Below are 20836 nucleotides of genomic sequence, written 5' to 3'. Positions count from 1 at the left end.
GCCAACATTTTTTTTAAAACACATTATGTAAACACATATCACACTTTGACAGTAAGAGATCCAAACAAGGAAATTGCCATATACACTGCAGTTCAGAAGTATTTGGTCAATGAGAAGACTTTAGCTTCTTATGCTACCACAACTTAGGTTAAAAGCATTTCCTAGAATCAAACTCTGAATTTAGTGGTACCAGTCTCTTTTGGTCATCTGCATATTTTAGGATTTGACTGCAAGGGATTTTTATGCAACTTCAGTGGCCTGAGGAAACTCTACAGTAGATGCAGCAGCTCTATTTCTTTGGTTAAGAGTTATATCGAGTGCCTTTAATTTATAACCGGCATCACATGTATTTCTTTTGTCCACCATAATGAGGTTTTGTGTTTATAAAAGCTTCCTTTCTCCAGTAATGTTCTGTAGTTCTGTCTCTTGTTTGTCTCAGTTGTGTGGGACTATTTGCCTGGCGGACGGACACGCGATAAACACACCACTCTTCTCCCCAGTGACCGTGTGTCTGTTCACATATCCCTCCACCCAGGAAAGTGGTGCCACACATTTAGTGGTCTACAACATTTTTACCAACGAGTCTATTGGACATCACGAAAATCACGAAAAATCCATAGATACACCGGACTACAAGCCGCAGGATTCCAAGCTTGTGCAAAATGTGGCGGCTTATAGTCCGGAAAATATGGGATGTCATCGTCTATTCTAAACCTGTACTGTAAATGAAAGTGCTTATTGCTGACAAACACTGTAAGTAAAACACATTAATTAGCAGTTATCATACCCGACACAGCTGATATTCAATTCTCTTCTGGGCGTCATCGCTGGGTTTCTTCTTTCTGAAGAACAGAGGCATCTTGTATCCGGCCTGTACTGCTGTCAGCTGAGTTAATGCTGGATCACTTCAGTCAGTGCACTACAATAACAGCCACTCACTTGAAAGGCTGATGGACCAGTTGGAACCACTCAAGACACTTCCTTACTCTAAAAAGAGACCGTATAAAAAATTGTTGACCTCAGTCATAAGGTCAAAAGGGAAAATGTGTGTGTGTGTGTGTGTGTGTGTGTGTGTGTGTGTGTGTGTGTGTGTGTGTGTGTGTGTGTGTGTGTGTGTGTGTGTGTGTGTGTGTGTGTGTGTGTGTGTGTGTGTGTGTGTGTGTGTGTTTGTCATCCTTACATTGTGTTTCAATTCATTCTAATAAGATAAATAGATATATTTTTTTCCTTACAAAATATTATTGCACTAATTTGATAATGGATGGGTGTGTCTATACCGGAGATGAGCGCACATGCAGTTATAGCACTAAAAATCAGCATCAGTCTGTGACTGCTAAATCGAATACTCGTTGTAGATACTTACGTTAAATAACATTAACTAAAGTAGACATATGAGTCACTGTAGATGTATTTCTGGCGGAGGGCTTATCCGGGGTAGCTATGGACTGCGTTAAATGTACTTGAAGGTCAGACCTCCATCTGCGACGTAAAGTGGGCGGATCATTTACGAGGCTAGCAACGCAAATTTCCGTAAGGTCTAGAAATAAATAAATAACGAACGACTACAGGCAACTCTCTCACTCCAAATACGCAAAGACTAGTATACACTTGATTAATTACTAACATCAAGGATAAGGTTTTACTGGGAACAACTACGTGTTTTCCTTAATATATTGTTCATTAGCAAACACGGCTAATCCCACACTATAGCGAACAGCAAAAATGGAAATGACATTTTATACTCACACTTAGTTTAAACCCCTACTTTTGCCGGTAGTTGTTTCTTGAGTGAAATAGTTTTTTGTCTTTGCTAACATTTTGCATCAACGACCATTTGAAAGACGCAAAGGACAAAAACCCATCGACTGTCCCTAACAATATCTTCGGCATTCGTCATCGGCATCCCCAAATCCGATATATACGTTCTCGGCATGAATTTCCCTTAAGTCTTGAGATAAAAGTCTACCGTAAAATATGTTTCTGTCAAAACACACAATAGACCTCCGACTTCCTCGTTTTAAATTTTGGTAGACCATACTTCAGAACAGCACGTTGCTACCGACTGCTGGCAGTATTTTTGTTCGCTGTTTTCCCATTTAATTCCCAAACTAGGTAATCATTCTCAGTTGCAAGAGTAAAAATGTCCCCTTTGCGAACGTCTCCGATAAATTTGATCATTTTTAAACATAGTTGCAATAGCTGACTTATTGATTGATTGATTGATTGATAGATTGATTGATTGATTGATTGATAGATTGATTGATTGATTGATTGATTGATTGATTGATTGATTGATTGATTGATTGATTGATTGATTGATTGATTGATTGATTGATTGGTTGATTGATTGATTGATTGATTGATTGCTTGATTGATTGATTGATTGATTGATTGGTTGTTTGATTGATTGATTGATTGACTGATTGATTGATTGATTGATTGATCGATCGATCGATTGATTGATTGATTGATTGATTGATTGATTGATTGATTGATTGATTGATTGATTGATTGATTGATTGATTGATTGATTGATTGATTGATTGATTGGTTGGTTGGTTGGTTGATTGATTGATTGATTGCTTGCTTTGTTGGCCTTTTCTCACCGAAGTGTTAGTAGACTGGATTGGAAAATTCAAATATATTTCTATCGTTTTAAATGTAACTATAACGTGGCACTCAAGAATATAAATCCAATGGCGCATACAATGTCGCTTTCGCAGTCATTCATCTGGAGATAAAACTGCATGAGTTCAGACTTGCCAATTGTGCACTGTAGGAATTAAGGTTAGTCTTACAGAAGTGTCAGTTGTTCGATCTATTTTCATTGTAATACTTTTTAAACTAACAATTTCTAAAACATTACACTTTATGAGCAACTCATTTGTATATATTTGGGAGCGTTATCCACTATCTGTGATTAGATCTGTATAGATTAACTGTCGCTTTAACACGCTGTAAATTTTGTCCACTAGAGGTCTCTCTCTACTTTCATTGAAACACAATCCGCTGTTTTTGTGCGCCACGACAACTGCGTACTGAAGGTAGAAAAGCGCTATTCTGCGCAAGTGAAAGCCCATTTAAAAATTGGAAGTAAATAACAACTGCATTATAAAGAAATAAACTCTGGAAAAAGTAGATTCACAATCTGCACTTTTGTAACAATTCAAAAATACAGACTCCAAAATGCAGCTACTGATGTATAAACGTAACTTTAAGTTACTGTGCATTTTTATAGATTGGCAAAACAAACAAAAAAACTCCATACAAAAGTCTGCATCCCTCTCAAAAAAGTTTGGTAACGTTAAACTGGATGACAAAAATGACAACCATAAATTCGTGTTAAAGCCAGCGTATTAATGGAGATCATCAAAAAGATCAACAATTTGTGTCGTTTTTTTTTTTTTTAATGAGGGAGATTTAAGTAATTATGCTATTTCGCTTTATTTCGTGCATTGAATACAAACATTGTATTCATTGAATCCAATGTTTGTATTCAATGCTGTGAACAACGGATGAATCGATTTACAAAAGACACGCCCCTCGTACTTTTGCGTTGCTGGGCGAGTAGCGATGACGTATTTATCAAGGCAAGCAGGCGCCAGACCGTAGCTTGCTTCGCCGCCTAACAGTGGTTGTAAACGGACCAAAAGAAAGTGAAAGTGCAAGACTGTCCCCAGAGCTTTTTGTTGCCTATCACAAGGGAGCTGTTGCTCTTTTCTTGAATGGCTCTCGTCGGGAGTGGACTGAAAACCTTCAACATTTCGCGGATTTCAAGTTAGATCGTCAGAAAGCCGTGACCATTTGATCATTTTCTCCAAGGGCCAGTGGTGTAAGTTGATTAACATACATGTATTTACTTTTGTTTGTTTGTTTGTTTGTTTGTTTGTTTGTTTGTTTGTTTGTTTGTTTGTTTGTTTGTTTGTTTGTTTGTTTGTTTGTTTTTACTAGTAAACAAGGCGTCGCTGCTGTTAACTTTAACTTTTGCCAAGAAGGCGTTTTCCTTAATAGAGAGTAACATTTATTAAGATCCCAGCTGAACAAAAATACCCTTTAAAATACCAATGGAGGGGGAGTGGCTCCTATCATAACTCATCTTGTTTTGTACACATTTTGCCAACTGACGACTGGTTGCTTGTCACCAGCATGGAAAGCTGTGGAAAGCTAAACAGTAAAAATCGAGCCTAGTCTGCGTCTCTGATGACGATTCTAATAATGGTTCTTAATTCATCTTAATTTTTGTTTGAGGCAATCAAAATAAGATCCCTATAGTTGAGGTGTAGAATGTGATCTCAGTTTAGCTAAAGTAGTTCTACACCCTAACCGCACCAATGTCAAGTAGTATTTGACCAACTGAAGTAATTGACCACTTAGTATGTCACAGTCTGCTATAGAGAAGCATCTTCCCTGGCGACTTTCATGACTGTAAAGTCTGGATTCAAAGAGTGCGCAAAATTCATTACTATTGCACTTACTGCTCACAAAAAGCTGAGAAATAAATACATAACGCTAATTATCACCTCTCTGGATATAGCAATTAGGTGATAATTAGCGTTATATAGTGGAACTTTATACTGAAATAAGCATGTTATTAAAAATTAATATTATTAATGGCTATTACAGCGCTTGCGTCATGCAAGTCTACTAACGCACAAGTCCAATACTGCAACCAAGTTGTTAGAATACAGTACTGTGGCATATAAGGTGTGTCAATTAGAAATAAACCTGACTGACAATTGAAACAAATTATTTCAGAAGGACTTGTGTTGACTTTCCCGTTTTAATGGAAACATTTGTGAATAAATTATTGTTCATTAAGTTGTTAAGTCAAAGAGGTGTTTTTTTTATCATTTTTGTCACAAATGAAATATCTGCAATTGCGACTAATTGATGCTTAACTACAACTGCTTTTAGTTGTCAGCCTTGAGTGATTTGTTATTGTGTTTGTGAAGGCACAGCGCCTGATAATGTTCTCATATTACAGCCTATTGTAATGTGCAAGTGTACCTAATGATTGTGGTCAGAGAGTATATTTCCTCCTTTTTGATAGCTGGTGGTCCAATATCAACCTTTACATAAATTATGAATGTAAAAACAACAAAATGCTGATGTTTTTCTGATCATAATTTGTTTGTATTTTGGTTTGGTCATGTTGTCATTGTTTATTAATTTGCACAGTTAGGCAAAATGTGTAATCTTTTATTATTTATAATTGACTAATCCAGTGTTTCTCAACCACTGTGCGCGGCACACTGGTGTGCCGAGAGAGATGTTCAGCTGTGCCGTGAGAAATTGTCCAATATTAATTACGGTGAGAGTGAGAGCAGGGCCTGGTCAGCCACTTGCTAATCACGTGTGCGTGGCTAATCGAAGAATCTTGAGATTTCATGCTGTGTCGGTTGGATTGTGCTGCATCGGCACATATTCAGTTTATGTACATATTTGCTGCTGTGTGCTTTTGATAACAGTGACACTCTGACGGCCATGGTGCGTTTGTGGACTGGGAAATCCCACCATGTAGTTTGACCGGAGAACCTGGATTGTGCATTTTTCACCAACATTAATAACACAGTCAAGAAGTGATACCTTCACTGTGATAACTGCTGCCTGAACAGTAGGGCGTCTTTAAACAAGACTTTGTTTTTATTGTGGCAATATTTATAGAGCGAGTCTAAAACAATAAAAGTCTGTTTGATTCTTTTGGATTTTAATCACAATCTATCCATCCATCCATTTTATGAACCGCTTAGTCCCCACGGGGGTTGCGGGCGTGCTGGAGCCTATCCCAGCCGTCATCAGGCAGTAGGCGGGGGACACCCTGAACTGGTTGCCAGCAAATCACAGGGCACACAGAGGCAAATAACCATTCACACTCACACCTAGGGACAATTTGGACTGCTCAGTCGGCCTATCAAGCATGTTTTGGGGAACATGCAAACTCCACACAGGGAGGGCCAGAGGTGGAACAGAACCCGCACCCTCCTAACTGTGAGGCGGACGTGCTACCCAGTGCGCCACCGAGCCGCCTTCAATCACAATCACTTTCATAAAAAGAAATAATTAAAAATATATATTTCTTTGTGTGTGTGTGTGTGTGTGTGTGTGTGTGTGTGTGTGTGTGTGTGTGTGTGTGTGTGTCTGTCTGTCTGTCTGTCTGTCTGTCTGTCTGTCTGTCTGTCTGTCTGTCTGTCTGTCTGTCTGTCTGTCTGTCTGTCTGTCTGTCTGTCTGTCTGTCTGTCTGTGTGTGTGTGTGTGTGTGTGTGTGTGTGTGTGTGTGTGTGTGTGTGTGTGTGTGTGTGTGTGTGTGTGTGTGTGTGTGTGTGTGTGTGTGTGTGTGTGTGTGTGTGTGTGTGTGTGTCATATAGTTATATTGTCATATAGTAACTAGTTTTAATATAGAACCTGGTGTAAACAACAGATTTTTGGTGGTGGTGTGCCTCGCGAATTTTTCCAATGAATGTGTGCTGTGGATGAAAACAGGTTGGGAAACACTGGACTAATCTTTTCTGTGGAGGCATGGGCCAATATAATTTCACTAAATTCTGAAAACAGATAATGGGTTTTTAAATATGTCTTTGATATCAAGACATATTACTGTCCAATTTGTTGGACTTACATAAATAAATCTATAAATACATAAAGATAAACAACCATTCGCGCCTATGCATAAATTGTCCTAAATAAAAAAAAATTGGAATGTGGAAGAAAGCCTGAGGGAAAAAATGTAGACTTCTCATAGGCAACCTGAGCACAAATTTGAACCTTTAAGCTCAGAACTGCGAGCTGGACGTGCTATGCATTTATGCATTATTCATTTTCATATATCATCATGAATTGGAACCAAAGCCTTTACTTTTTCTTTTCTCTTTATGTTATGCGGATTGTCATTCATTTTCAAATCTCTCGTTCTACACTGCACAATTCTCTTGTCCCTCTTCAGTGATGATGGTGAACAGCAGGATGGAGGGGCCCACAGTGGCCGTAATGGGAAGGACAGCAGGTCAGTCGTGCGCAGGATGTGGAGGTCGAATAGTTGACCGCTTCCTCCTCTTCTCAATGGAGCAGTACTGGCACACGCGATGTCTCAAGTGCTCCTGCTGCCACGCTCAGCTGGGCGAGTACAGCAGCACCTGCTACAGCAAAGGAGGGATGATCCTCTGCAAGAACGACTACATCAGGTGAGTGTGGCTCACGCTCTGTGGAACAAGCTTTGCTTCAGCATGAGCGCACATTTCATTCTTACTAGCATTTTGTACAGTGTTTTAAACTGAGTGTGACACAAATTGATACATTCAATAAAAATAGAGGACAGAAAACGAGGATAACTATTTAAAACATTTGCTCATTGGATCAATTTAATGAATAAGTTGCAAGTTTCTGTATAGAACTGCAAAATTGTCAAGAAAAAGAATGAATTCGCCAAGGAGAGGAAACAGGAGACTAAAGAGAGTGTGTGGATATTTTATAGGCTATTGGCAATGATTAATTGTCCCATTCACCCTTGCATTTTCCAATAGAAAGGCTAAATTGTTTGCTTTTTAGCCAAACAAACCACACTCAACCCAACGGCCAATCAAACACCACTACACGTAGCATCTTTATTATGCCTACTCTTCTCTGCATGTTTGAGCTGTGACTTAAAGGCTCCGGTGACACATCCCATGTCGCATGTCATGATGAGAAAGTCCTAGCGCGAGGTGCTAGCCACCAGCTAGCTCACAAACTCAATAAAGTTGATGTCACAGTGCCTTGTGGCACATCACATGATCAAAGTCAGAAAACTGGTGCACCATGATGTCACTGTGATATAATTTTCCCTCGACAGCAGGTGTCAGTTCAGGGCAAAATGCCTGCAAAATGGATACAAACTGGTGGTTTTGTTTTGCTCAATTACTATTCCATAGATGCAATATCAATCAGAATACTGTTCATCTTAGTGGAGGCAGATATAATACATGTCAGGAACCGAGACAGGGCGACCAAATGCAGCAGGACCCTTATTGGAAAGGGGAAATGGAACGCTGGCCTCGCGATCTGGTTGGCGTGGCTGTTCGTGCAGAAGAGCGCAGCGCGTAGTCATGGTTAGGGCGAGCAAGTAGTCGGGGCAGTCGGCGATCGGAGCGTGGTCAAGGACGAGCAAGTAGTCGGGGCGTGGTCGGTCAGTTTACGGAAGCGGTTGGCAACAGAGAAAAAGGTGCAGGCTGATAGGCATAAAGCACAGAGAGCAAATGGGTATCATACAGGAACGAACTGACGAAGAAGTGACTGGATGACAATACATTATTGTAAGTGATTTTTTTTCACTTGACTTCCCTTTTAACAACTTAACTAATGACAGTGCGGGTGTGAGCTCGAGGAAAACACTGTGGAACTTTTTTCTTTTAATTCACTTTAAAAGGTACACTGTAGCGACCACCGGCCAATTGAGTCTCACTTAGCCAGGAACCTTTATTCTTTTTTTTTTTTGCTTTATGAATGCCCATGGGCATTTTTTTTACATCTGCGTCATTGTAACTTTGTTCACCATTCAGGAATCTCCCAAAATTACCCATAGCCACCTTGACCCTGTTTTGTGGTTTTAGGGTGTGTTCACGTTAATCTAAATTTCTTATGTTTGTGCGATTAAATTTCACTTTGGCTGGTATTTGAATAGCCACGACTGCCAGTTCAAACAAGAAATCAGACAAAAATCAGATAGTACTGAATACAAATGTAGTGAGTATTTCTGCAAGTAGCTTTTCGTGCAGTAATTTTAAAACGTTTTAAACTTTGTATGATGTTGGTTGGCTTGCACTGAGGCTCATAAAACACTATTATTCGAATTGATTGTGACAGTCAACTATTAATACCTTAATTGAAAATGTTGTATCATTGGAGTGGATTAACTTGAGCCTGCTGTTCCTGTCACTGACTGTTACAAGATGTTGATTGAAATCTGAAACTTGCTCATCGACTGTAACCAACATCATAAAATTAGAAAGCCTCACTTTAAAGCAAGCTTGCGGTAATCTCAAATATTCATTAGTTGTGCAATCTTCTTTTATAATGACTACAAACTGGCTATGAGGCGAGAGAACACTAGTTATGCAACAACAGCGTTGCTCCCTAAGCTTCAAATCTCCCAAATGTGCATCTGATACCACTCGGGCGCTTTGCCAGAGCAGTTCATTAAATTGCAGTTCAGCCAACAGCAAATTCCAATTTATGTCTTTTCTAACATTGAGTGCGGGAAGTTCAGCTGCTTGAATAGTTACTACAAAAAAAGGTGGAAGCTTCTAGGGAAATTCTACAGAAAACTTAAACGGTGATACAGTGGAAACTTTGAAGTTTAACACAATTGTTTAGGTTGACCACCGAAGTGGAGTAAATCATGCAGTCATAACTGTTTTCGGTACATCAAATGTAAAAGAAAGAAAGAAACAAAATCAGACTGAACATTATACTAAAATAGAAAGAAAGAAAGAAAGAAAGAAAGAAAGAAAGAAAGAAAGAAAGAAAGAAAGAAAGAAAGAAAGAAAGAAAGAAAGAAAGAAAGAAAGAAAGAAAGAAAGAAAGAAAGAAAGAAAGAAATCTCCTCTCCTCCCATTTGTCTTCAGCATGATAGAGAGGTAGCATTTAAGGATAGGTACATAAAGGGAGGTTTCAGAGGTGAGTCGACCTTTAAACATTCTTATTGATCAGACAAATGTAAAAAGGGTAAATAGCATCAATGCTAATGCCGCCACAAAATGAGAGCCGCTACTCTCTTTTTTTAACTCGTCATCCAAATTGAATCAATGCTTTTGATGGTAGTAAAATAGTTTGTGTTTCCACAGACTTTTTGGACACAGCGGAGCTTGCAGTGCATGTGGACAGGCTATCCCTGCTAGCGAAATGGTGATGCGGGCACAAGGAAACGTTTACCACCTGAAGGTGAGGTTGATTATGTGTCTCATCACCTCAATATATATAGCATTGTATCATAAAACTGCAATTGTTGTAGTACTTGTTCTTGGTCCAGGTCAGTGGTGCATGATTGTAGATGAAATTATTAACAAATCTTTCATGTGTCTTTCTGTGTCAGTGTTTCATTTGTGCAACCTGTCGGAACCGCCTTGTCCCTGGTGATCGCTTTCACTACATCAACGAAACGATCTTCTGTGAACATGATCGGCCGGGAGGTGGACTACTCAGTGGACACCCAACTCAAATGCATGCCAATGGCATGATGTCCGACCAGAAGGTGAGAAGCGTTTTGCTCTGTGTGTTCATTTGCATTTTAGAAATCACACTACACACCTCCCTAACTCATAAGACCTGAACTTAAGATGTCTGCTTTGTACAATAGCAGCCTTTGTATTATGGTCTGTATTATATTTATGATCGGATAAATATAAATTATGTACTGAAATTTATATTTATGTCAAGTACATGCTAATGATCTATTTCCATTATTTACAGGTATGCTGAGAAACTGGATGGAAAAATTTGAGTGGCTTCTAACTTCAACTCTTCTATCGGCCTCTTTATTCACCTTCCTCCTCTTGTAAAAACCAGCTTGTCACTCTTTTCATGGTGAGAGAAGGCTGAATTGTTGCTTCATTTGAGGGAGGATGGTTGAACCCCTCCCTTACTGTCTCTAATGAACTGTAGCAACAATAGTGTTGTGAGGATTAGCCATGGCTGAAAGGAAGGGAAGACACATTGACATTTCATAGCAGTGACTTCAGCAAAAACCGCGATGCTCTTTGCCCATCTGTCCAAAAAGTGGATATTGAATCTGGAGGTAACACTGAACTCAACGCATACAGAATGCATAAAATTCGTGAGTTTTATGGCATTTTTTGTGTTTGTCTGTAAAACAGTAAAAATCCACAACTCTGGTGGCTTTTTTTAATCGTGTTCATACTGCACACAGAATTAGCTTCAAAGCTTTTTGTATCTTATTTTTGTATATTATATCTTGTATGTATACTCAATTTAGCTTTTTATCTGAAACAAAATGTTGCCTTTTGAAGTATTGGTATTGACATTTTGTTTTTGTGATCTGATGTTATAATTTACTTGTAACTCGTAATAACCTCTGTGAATGGCTGGAAACCAGTCAAGTGTGTACCTCAACTTTGGCCCAAAGTCAGCTGTCAGTCAACTTTTGGATAACTTACTTACTTAGGCCCATCACTCCCCGTGGAGCCTAGGCCACCGACGACTCTTCTCCATTTCACACAGTTTGTCACAGTGTGTAGTTGATATTCTCCCAGACAATAGGAGGCAGTAAAGAGCGTCCACAGCACTTGGACCACATAGAAGTAAAAAACGATTGTATTTTATTTTTACTCAATAAACTGACATTGACAACAGTTAGGGATGATCAGTCTCCATACATTTAACGTAAATACCGTATTGGGACAAATATAAGATGGTGTTTTTTTGCATTGAAATAAGACTGAAAAAGTGGGGGTCGTCTTACATTCGGGGTCTCGACATTATACCCATTCACAACGCTAGATGGCACCAGATATCTTCAAAGCAATAGCTGAACTTAACTCCCCAGGCCAAAGCGAACCCCTGTCATGAAGAAGAAAAAGAAAAGCAGCGGTAGCAGTTTGCATTATTTTATTGCAATGTTTTTCCTTCGTCAGATTTGTTTCAAGACTAGTTACAGTTAGACTTTACTTTGATGGTTAATGCAGTCATTGCAATTTTGTTGTTTTATTACGGTAGATTGGTTTATTTACATTTCAAAAAAATAGAAGCCATACATTTACAAATGTGATTGCACTTTAGTTTATATATTTAAATGTTCAGATATTAAGATGTGATAGACAGTTTTTGCATGATTGGAATGAGGCAAAATAACATGCTTTTTCACATGGTCGACTATATTGTTATAATCATTTGTTTCCGATGTACTGTAATTATTTTCAGTATAAAAATTAAATGTAGTGTTCAAAAAGTCTTTTTTTTCAAACTTTAGTTTTGAAAAAGAGGGGGTCATCTTATATTCGGGCCAATACGGTAAATGAAAATAAAGAATTGGGCAGAAGAACATTGGTGTTTAAAACAGCTCTTTGTAATCCACCATTCTTTCAGCCCAAGAGCTTCCGCGGGGGTTTAGAAATCTCGGCAGGAAGCATCAACTGATGAATCGAATACGCAACATGATCCACCTGGAAAGCTAATAGCACTTCTCTTGGCATCGGAACACCACAACACAATGTCCATTTTTTATAATAAAAGAACTTTTTTTCCCCACTTTCGTTCAATGCTCACTTACTCAAAACTACATGCACAAGAGAGGGAGATACTATATTATACTGAGATGAACCATGTGTCTGAAGTAGTACTGCACTCTTAAGCATATATTTGAATATACAGTCAGTAGACCATAATTGTATTGCAATACACTGAAAGTTACATAAGTGCTTAATGTATGATATTTGAATTATACTAATCACGTGTGTGTGCAGTATAAGTGTAGTGTACGATAACAATCAGTAGCTCTGAAATGGATCCATTATTATAAGTAATTAACAAATGAATTTGAAGCGTTGAGGTGGTGTGGTAGATATTTCATCCAATCAGCATACTTTGAATAATTAAACTGATCAACTTAATTAGTTTAATTAAGTTGATTTGACTACGGATCACTGCCATATGGTGCAGGGAAACAAAAAGAGAGGGGAACTAATTAAAAGTAAAATAATGAGGATTTTAATTAACTGGTTCCCCTGACATCAGCAAGTGGGGGATGCGGAGTTGTAATTAAAAAGTCCTGTTGTGTTGGCAACATTCTACCCCTCCCTGTTTTAATATCAGCAAGGGCTCCATCCATCTAATTAAATCTGTAAATGAATTAGTAACATGGAAGGTCGTTGCCTTAGTTTGGCATTCAACCTTTGGATGGAAACCTAGAAGACATTTTGATATTTCTTTCCACACAGGAGGGGAAAGGAGATTTTTGTATTCATTTATTCCCAATAAAGCAAATGTTAAACCGGTTAAGAGGAGTAGGAACAAATTTGTATTTGACTCAATTGACCTCTAAATTGAGAGCTGGCTGACTAATTTGCATGTTAGCTTAGTTGTATACGCTATGTCAAAGGTAATTACAGCAAACACTAAAACACACTTGAAGGAAATGTGATACACATAAAATGTTAGTTGTAAGCAAACATATGGAGCCAGCCTAACATTTGTAACACTCTAGTTATATCTTGAGTTAAATTTAATTTCTATTTATTTGCCCAATGGCTCCATCCATCAATGATCTGTACCGCTTGTCCCAACGGGGGTCTCCACAAAGGGAGAGCCGGATGTGGAATCAAACCCGTAACCTCTGAATTGTGAGGCGGATGTGCAAACCAGTGCACCACTGTGGCTTAAATGGCTCATTTAACTATAAATAATAAGTAAAAAGTACTTGCAACATTGTTTTTTTGTTTGTACATAAAGTTGTGTACCAATTTATGTAGTATAAGCACATTTTAATTGATAACAAAGCTCCAGATTTCCTTTTATAATCCATGTTGTAAAACATTGTATTTCTGAAAAAGGTCAAATATTTCACCGCTAAATATTTTTAACTAAGATTTCTAACACTGTCTTTTGTCACTTTCTTGCGACATTTCGACAGCAAATATTTAATAAATAATTACATATGTAAAATATGTATACACAAGGCGGCTGGAGCACTGGGCAGCACGTCCGCCTCACAGTTAGGAGGGTGCGGGTTCGGTTCCACCTCCGGCCCTCACTGTGTGGAGTTTGCATGTTCTCCCCGTGTCCGCGTGGGTTTTCTCCGGGCACTCCGGTTTCCTCCCACATCCCAAAAACATGCTTGGTAGGCCGATTGAAGACTCTAAATTGTCCCTAGGTATGAGTGCGAGTGCGGATGGTTGTTCGTCTCTGTGTGCCCTGCGATTGGCTGGCAACCAGTTCAGGGTGTCCCCCGCCTACTGCCCGATGACGGCTGGGATAGGTTCCAGCACGCCCGCAACCCCCGTGGGGACAAAGCGGTTCAGAAAATGGATGGATGTATACACAATTTCGCATGAACAGCAAATTTGGCCAGGACGGTTTGTTTGGTCCACTATGTTAAAACAATATTTATGACCGCAAATGGTGCATGTGTGTAAATGAATATCTACTAAACTCAAACTGCACTTTGAAGCTTAATCTGTAGCATAATTAAAGCAGAACTGCCAGATGCCTTTTGGGATTTGAAAGAGGAAGGATGTAATGTCAACATGAGGGCTGCAGTGTAGAGCAGCTGTCCTTCTATGATCCTCAACTGCCGCCTATCACTTTCCCTGTCTTCATTAGTGTGTATTTCATTTTGTTTTGGACTTGTGTGTGACATCACCTCCAACATGAGGCAGAGAAGTGTCCCCAGGACCCACGAGGAGTACAGGCTTTCATTAGCACTCTGTAATTAGGAACAGATGCAATTCGCAGCACATCACAAATCGTAGACGGAGGCTCACACACAAGAAACTACACACAAACATGTCACGTGCCGTGCCCCCTGTGATCAACCGGTAACTCTCTGTCACTCAGTCACCATTCACAGCCACGCCCCTTCTATTGGGTCAATCACCCACACCTGTTCCTGCCCTCCACCGGTCCACTATTTAAACGCCACACAGTTTACACTTGTCAGTTCGTCCCAGTATGCTACCTGTCCGTGCCCTTGCTCTGTGCCTTGTTGTTCTTGTTGCCTCTTGTGAATTCCAGAACGCCGCCAGCCCTGACTGAATGCCCAATCATTGACCACGACTCCATCTTGCTCATTGAGCTCTATGCCCGATCTCCTCTTTTCCCCAATAAACAGTGTGTCGCATTTGGTCGTCCTGTCTGTCTGTTCCCGTAACAGAATACACAAACGGTACTGCAGTTACTAACATACACTCATGCCCTGTTTAACCCCAAGCAAAGAAACAAAGTATGTTGTGAGTCGTGACCTGCCTTTTTCTGAAAATGTGTCTGAGTCACCAGTTCCGAATTTTGGTTCACCATGAAATACTATACAGTGAACCCCTGCTATTCTTTTTAGAATTGTCAGACAGTTTTGAGATCTGGACTGAAGTTCCACAGGAATGTCTACTGTCACACTCTCTGTTTCTCGTCATAATTGACTGGACAATGAAAACCACAACAACAGGGAGAAAAAAACAGTATACCCTCTGGCCACAACTAGATTACCTTGATTTTTGCTGACAATCTGACCCTGCTGTCGCTCAACCATGATCACAACATTCATTTTAGTAGGCCTCAGGGAAGACAAATCTGATGAAGATTAACATCATGACTACCATAGATGACAGATTCAAAGAATGACCATGCAGCATTTGTGATTTGAATCCGTCTAGCCTTTGATGTATTATCAGGGCTAGAATTGTTGATCTTTGCAGTATCTTGACAAAAGCATGTCACAGACTTAGTTTTCAGACTGCAAACTTGGAATGATACAACTGTGAATTCAAAATGCTATAAAGCTTAACACACTTATGTTGAGTACAGAAAATTTGCATCTTTAGGCAGTATTTGTTCTTGATAATGCGAAGGTTTATCTTCATTTGGTGTTCTTATGAATGTAATTACACCACAAATTATAATTACTATTGTTTAACCTTCAGGAACTAACTAGATCCAAGGACGTTGGATCCATTTATGAATAAAATGAGCAAACGTGAAAGATTCAGAGAGACACAATTCACATTTACAAAGAATAAAGCAACCATCTGTTGAGTAATTAAGCCTCTTCAATGGATGTGGGATCATGCAGTTTAATTTAACTTAACGTGATTGTCATCTGTGGAAAATTGCTTGTCAGCATTAAAAGCTATTGAAGCATTTTAAGAGCAAACAGAAGGTTTGACCAGATGAGTCTGCAGCATGGGAAGAGCATTCAATTTTGATCATGGTGCTCTTGTCTTTGCTACTCATCAGGGTGTAAAATTTTAGTCGCATTCTGTTGACATCCCCACAGTCCACTTGTCATTCTCTGCAACTATATCTGGCTCCACTCCTCTACGACTGCAGTCATTACAACCATTTTTTTTAGAGTCCCTTCATTTTCAGCAGTTTGGACTCTATTTAGGTATGCAATGCAGCCTACTTCACACAATCATTCTTACTCCCAGTCATTTACAGCCAAGAGTATTTGAGAATCTTAACAGAGTATACGTGTTGTGCAAGTAAACCACAAAGGTACTTTACCTTTAAAATCTGTAGAGAGGGCTCAAAAGGACCAGTAAAGTGAATTGCAAAACCTGCTTGCTATGAAGCCACAGCGCATCGAAGTGCACCACTTTATTTCCAGGAACAATTACCGTAATTTTCGGACTATAAATCGCTCCGGAGTATAAGTCGCACCAGCCATAAAATGCACAATAAAGTGAAAAAAAACATATATAAGTCGCACCGGAGTATAAGTCGTACTTTTGGGGCAAATTTATTTGTCAAAATCCAACACCAAAAACAGACATGAACCAGCAACAACAGGCTAAACGATACGGTATGCTAACGTGACATATACACAAACGAGGAACTGAGAACGGGCCTGATGTAACATTCAGAGTTATTCAAGTAAGTATTACATAAATAACACGTTTATCAAACCATCTGTGTCACTCCAATTCATTAAATCCATCGATCTTGCTTTGTGTAAACAATGCAAAGGCTGATGTCGGACCCGTTGTAAGTTGCATTTCTAATTATTCCACAGACCCATTGTTGGGAAAAATGTTCTACATTATCATTAGATCCCATGGGTTTAATGCAAAATGTTCGCTGTATGGCAGTTTGACCTTGTGACCAGGGAGCTTCCAACCGTTATAGAATGTTAAGCAAAAACATCTGGGTTTGGTCTTCCTTAAGTTGGGATGTACATGTCTGGAGCCATGAGTTGTGATGTATATGTCTGGAGCCATGAGTCGAGATATACATGTTTACAGTCATGAGTCGTTAAGCAAGAACGTCCTGGATTTGAATGCTGACACCGTTGAGAGGTCTATACTGCTCTCCTTAAGTAATAACATCTGTGTTTTCTGCGATTATGTGTTCCACTGACTGCTGTGAACAAATGAGAAGCTATACATTTGTGTAAACCCCACCCATTGTATTTACTCAATAAAAAGCGGGCAGCCTGAAGAAGGGCACGGTTTTTGAGCAACACTTGCTGTTGTTTAATCACCGTCCTTTGGCAAAAGAAGCTTTGTGGCCATTGAAGACAACTCTCTGCCTCTGTGAAATTCTTTGTAAACGTTGAAGACCCAACACATACCCAACACCCAACATATATATACATATAAAGTATATTTTAAATAACTATCATATTACAACAATATTATCAAACCATCTGTGTCACTCCAAATCATTAAATCCATCGATCAAATTCCTCGTTCTTTATGTCAATAACGCAGCGCGTGCGCTGCAGAGATTTAGTATATAACTATATTGTAGCGTTAACGAAGTACCAGGAAAGACGTGGGTTTGGTAAATGGCTCTTTATTTAACAAAACTAGAGTTCAACGAGCCAACAACTACTGAATTTCCAGCCACGGAGGTGGAAGAGAGCTCCATAAAATAGGACCGGGCGTGCGTAAAAGCCATGTCCGAGCCCCATCCATCGTCCCTGGACAGCCACCCGTCCGAGCGCCGGCCCCCGACTTCCATCCACGGAGGTGAAAGAAAGCTCCGTAGAGTATGACCGGGCGTGCGTAAAAGCCATGTCCGAGCCCCATCCACCGTCCCCGGACAGCCACCCAGCCGAGCGCCGGCCCCCAACTTCCATCCACGGAGGTGAAAGAGAGCTCCCGTCGAGAAGGACCGGGCGTGTGTAAAAGCCATAATAGTTTTTCAAACCTTCTGTGTCACTCCAAATCATTAAATCCTTCAAACTCTTCGTCCTCCGTGTCACTTACAAACAAAGCCGCTCAAGATGCCGGTAGTACGTGGGGCCCTTCGTCATCTTCGTCATCCTGTGATCGAATCCTTTTTCCTTTATGTAAACAACCGCTGCGCGGCACGGGTGAAGTCACTTGCAGTTCAAATGACAGAAATCCCTTGCTACATCGCGGTTCGTTTATCGCGGTTTCACTACATCGCAGATTTTTGAATTTTGAAAATTTGTGAAAAGAAATCACATATAAGTCGCTCCTGAGTATAAGTCGCCCCCCCCCCCACCCAAACTATGACAAAAAACGCGACTTATTGTCCGAAAATTACGGTAGTAAGAATTATTAGATACAAGTGTTATTTAAATACTTGAAGACATCAACACTGCAAAGACGAGAAGTATACCATGAATTGCTCAATCATAGTGGCGACATGTAGACAATACACATTTACATTCACATCTATGAATAATATACTGTCTTCAATAAATTGAAGGGGAGCTTTTGTCTGTGGTAAACATTAAAAAGTTAGCATCATTGTTAGGGATGTTCTGACTCTAACTTATTTTGCAAGAACCACACGGGAGACAGTATGCCCTTTGAACACTTGAAAGTGGAGAGTTCGTTCGTTACTGTAGATACAGTAATGTTCGAACAAAGTCTGTCGTTGGATTCATGCAAGAGAGTATTTATTGAGAGAAGGGTGGGGGTGAGAGTGGCCAAGGTGGGGGTGACATTTGACATGTGTGGTGGTCACCTCAGCAAATGGTTAATCAGTGCAGAGGGTCCCAGTTTATTGTTTTACGAGGTCGTGGAAATAAAACCTAGTGGAGCAAAACAAGGATGTTTTTACACCATTTGAAAAGTCTCAACAACTGAATGGTTAAACTTTTCAGGGTCAAGGAAAGGTAAAAGGTTCAAACAAAGTTCATCATTCTAGTCTACATCTCAACATAATCATACGATCAAGATAGTTTATAAACCCTAACAATCATCATCATCGTTTTCCACTTATCTGAAATCATACCAAGGTGGCAGTGGCTTAAAAAGCAAAACCCAGAGTTCCCTCTCCCAAGACACTTTGTCCAGCTTGTCCTTAGGAATGCCGAGGAGTTTCAAAGCGAGCCGAGACACAGCATGTCCTGGGTTAACCTCAGGGCCTCGTTCTAGTCAGACATACCCAGAACACCTCATCAAGAAGACGTCCAGGAAGCATTCAAATAAGATATCAAACCAGCTCAAGGCTCTTCTTACTGCGGTGGATCAGCGGCTCCACTCTGTGTCCATACCAAAGAAACCGACTTATCTGAAATGAGAGTGCCACACTGCAAAATAAGCTCATTTCAACTGCTTGCACCCGCGTTCTCGTTCTTTCGGTCAAGACCCCACAGGTCATGATCGTAGGTGAATGTAGATTAACCGGCAAATTGAGTGCTTTACCTTCCAACTCAGCTCCCTCATTACCATGACAGACTAGTATAACGTCCTAAAACAGGCTGGACGGGGGCTCTCGAGGACCGGACTTGGGCAACCCTGCTACGTATATATAATATTAGACATTCATACATTTATTTGGATTGACAGTCATTGTGACCCGCCGAAGGAAACGATGACTATGATACAGCCTGTGAGCCTGATAATGATCCTGATGATTTGAATCAGGTGCGTCTGGATGCATCTAAATCAGGCTGGATAGGGGCTCTTGACTCCATACAGTATTGTCTCCACAACAAGCTGATGAATGTGTCACGACTCGCCCCCGGTCAGTCCGTTATGTGTAGGTTGTCATTAGTTCTGTCAGTGTCTGTCTGCTCGCCCCTCCCTTCCTGTGTCTACTCTCAATCTATGTACTAATCACAGTCACCTGCCTCTCGTTACCTGTTGCGTATATAAGTCCTGTCTGCGTGTCACACCCCTGTCGGATTGTTCTCGTCTCGTCTGTCGTCGTCGTTCTTGTCTTTTTGTTCAGTTATTCTCGTCCCAAGTCGAGCTTCTTATAGTCTGTCTTTTGAGTTCTTCAATAAACCGTGGTCCAAGCTGCATTTGGTCGCGCATCCCCAATCACTTTATGACAGAATGACTAGTTTTGAAATCGGAGATGAGTAAAAACTGTTCAATTATTTAAAATGATGAATGGTAATAAAGCTTGATAGCATTCTCTCTATTAGTCAAGACAATTTGTAATTTTATTATTGGCACATGAAGTTAAATTTTTTTGGGCGGGCCAAATATAATGTTACTGTGGGCACCCTCACTTAGAGCCTGTGTTCACTGGGACATGGTAAGGCGACAGCTCACGGAGGGGACTACCGTAATTTTTGGACTATAAGTCGCAGTTTTTTTTCATAGTTTGGATGGAGTCACTCAGGAGCGACTTATATGTGATTTTTTTCACAAATTTTCAAAATTCCAAAATCCGCGATGTAGTGAAACCGCGATAATCGAACGGCAATGCAGCAAAGGATGACTGTCATTTGAACTGCAAGTGATGTCACCGGCGCCACGCGGCGGTTGTTTACATAAAGGACAAAGGATTAAATCACGGGATGACGAAGATGCCGAAGGGCCCCACGTTTGAAGGATTGAATGATTTGGAGTGACACAAGGTTTGAAAAACTTATTTATGTTATTCTTTACCCCTCCGTGAGTCCGTCACCTTATCGTGGTGGAGGGGTTTGCGTGCCCCTATGATCCTAGGACCCATGTTGTCTGGGGCTTCATGCCCCTGGTAGGGTCACCCATGGCAGAAGGGTCCTAGGTGAGGGGCCAGACAAAGCACGGCTCAGAAGACCCCTTATGATGAATAAAATATATGGATGTCGTTTTCCCTCGCCCGGACGCGGGTCACCGGGGCCCCTCTCTGGAGCCAGGCCTGGAGGTGGGGCTCGAAGGCGAGCGCCTGGTGGCCGGGCCTTCGCTCATGGGGTCCAGTCGGGCATAGCCCGAAAAGAAAACGT

The 20836-nt window shown here is 40.4% G+C and overlaps 2 protein-coding genes across 5 annotated transcripts in view; one reads left to right on the top strand and one right to left on the bottom strand.

The window, feature by feature from the left end:
* Positions 1-2051, bottom strand: part of lrsam1 (leucine rich repeat and sterile alpha motif containing 1) — a 30168-nt gene extending 28117 nt beyond the window's left edge. Inside the window, exons 1-2 of one of the 2 annotated variants that reach the window (XM_085926353.1) lie at positions 1747-2051; positions 788-987 (exon numbers count right to left, since the gene is read on the bottom strand). In XM_085926353.1, coding sequence (XP_085782479.1) covers positions 788-859 — 72 coding nt within the window. In that variant the 5' untranslated portion in view covers positions 860-987; positions 1747-2051. The other variant, XM_085926354.1, reaches the window with a different exon arrangement.
* A 1517-nt stretch (positions 2052-3568) lies between these two features.
* Positions 3569-12257, top strand: lmo4la (LIM domain only 4-like a). Of its 3 annotated transcripts, none has more exons than XR_015067780.1 (6): positions 3569-3832; positions 6941-7178; positions 9816-9912; positions 10064-10222; positions 10441-10554; positions 12073-12257. XR_015067780.1 is itself a non-coding variant. In XM_085926621.1 (6 exons), the coding sequence occupies exons 3-6, from the start codon at positions 7150-7152 to the stop codon at positions 10447-10449; spliced, it is 294 nt and encodes a 97-aa protein (XP_085782747.1). In that variant the 5' UTR covers positions 3569-3832; positions 6941-7000; positions 7066-7149; the 3' UTR covers positions 10450-12028. The 3 variants fall into 3 exon arrangements, 2 of the variants coding, with proteins under 2 accessions (XP_085782747.1, XP_085782746.1); XM_085926621.1 differs by lacking the exon at positions 12073-12257 and having other exon boundaries at positions 6941-7000; positions 7066-7178; positions 10441-12028; XM_085926620.1 differs by lacking the exon at positions 12073-12257 and having other exon boundaries at positions 10441-12028.
* The last annotated feature ends 8579 nt before the right edge of the window (positions 12258-20836 follow it).

The sequence above is a fragment of the Syngnathus leptorhynchus genome, chromosome 12, assembly GCF_054491065.1.
Source record: "Syngnathus leptorhynchus isolate UIUO chromosome 12, UIUO_Slep, whole genome shotgun sequence".
In the NCBI taxonomy this organism is placed as follows: domain Eukaryota; kingdom Metazoa; phylum Chordata; class Actinopteri; order Syngnathiformes; family Syngnathidae; genus Syngnathus; species Syngnathus leptorhynchus.
The sequence above is the reverse complement of the archived record's forward strand: the minus strand, read 5'-3'. Positions and strand labels throughout refer to the sequence as shown.

Coding starts and splice junctions, on each gene's coding strand:
- lmo4la (XM_085926620.1), top strand. CDS start 6,943: ATGATGGTGAACAGCAGGATGGAGGGGCCCACAGTGGCCGTAATGGGA. Junction 7,179..9,815: donor TGCAAGAACGACTACATCAG/GTGAGTGTGGCT, acceptor GTGTTTCCACAG/ACTTTTTGGACACAGCGGAG. Junction 9,913..10,063: donor GAAACGTTTACCACCTGAAG/GTGAGGTTGATT, acceptor TTTCTGTGTCAG/TGTTTCATTTGTGCAACCTG.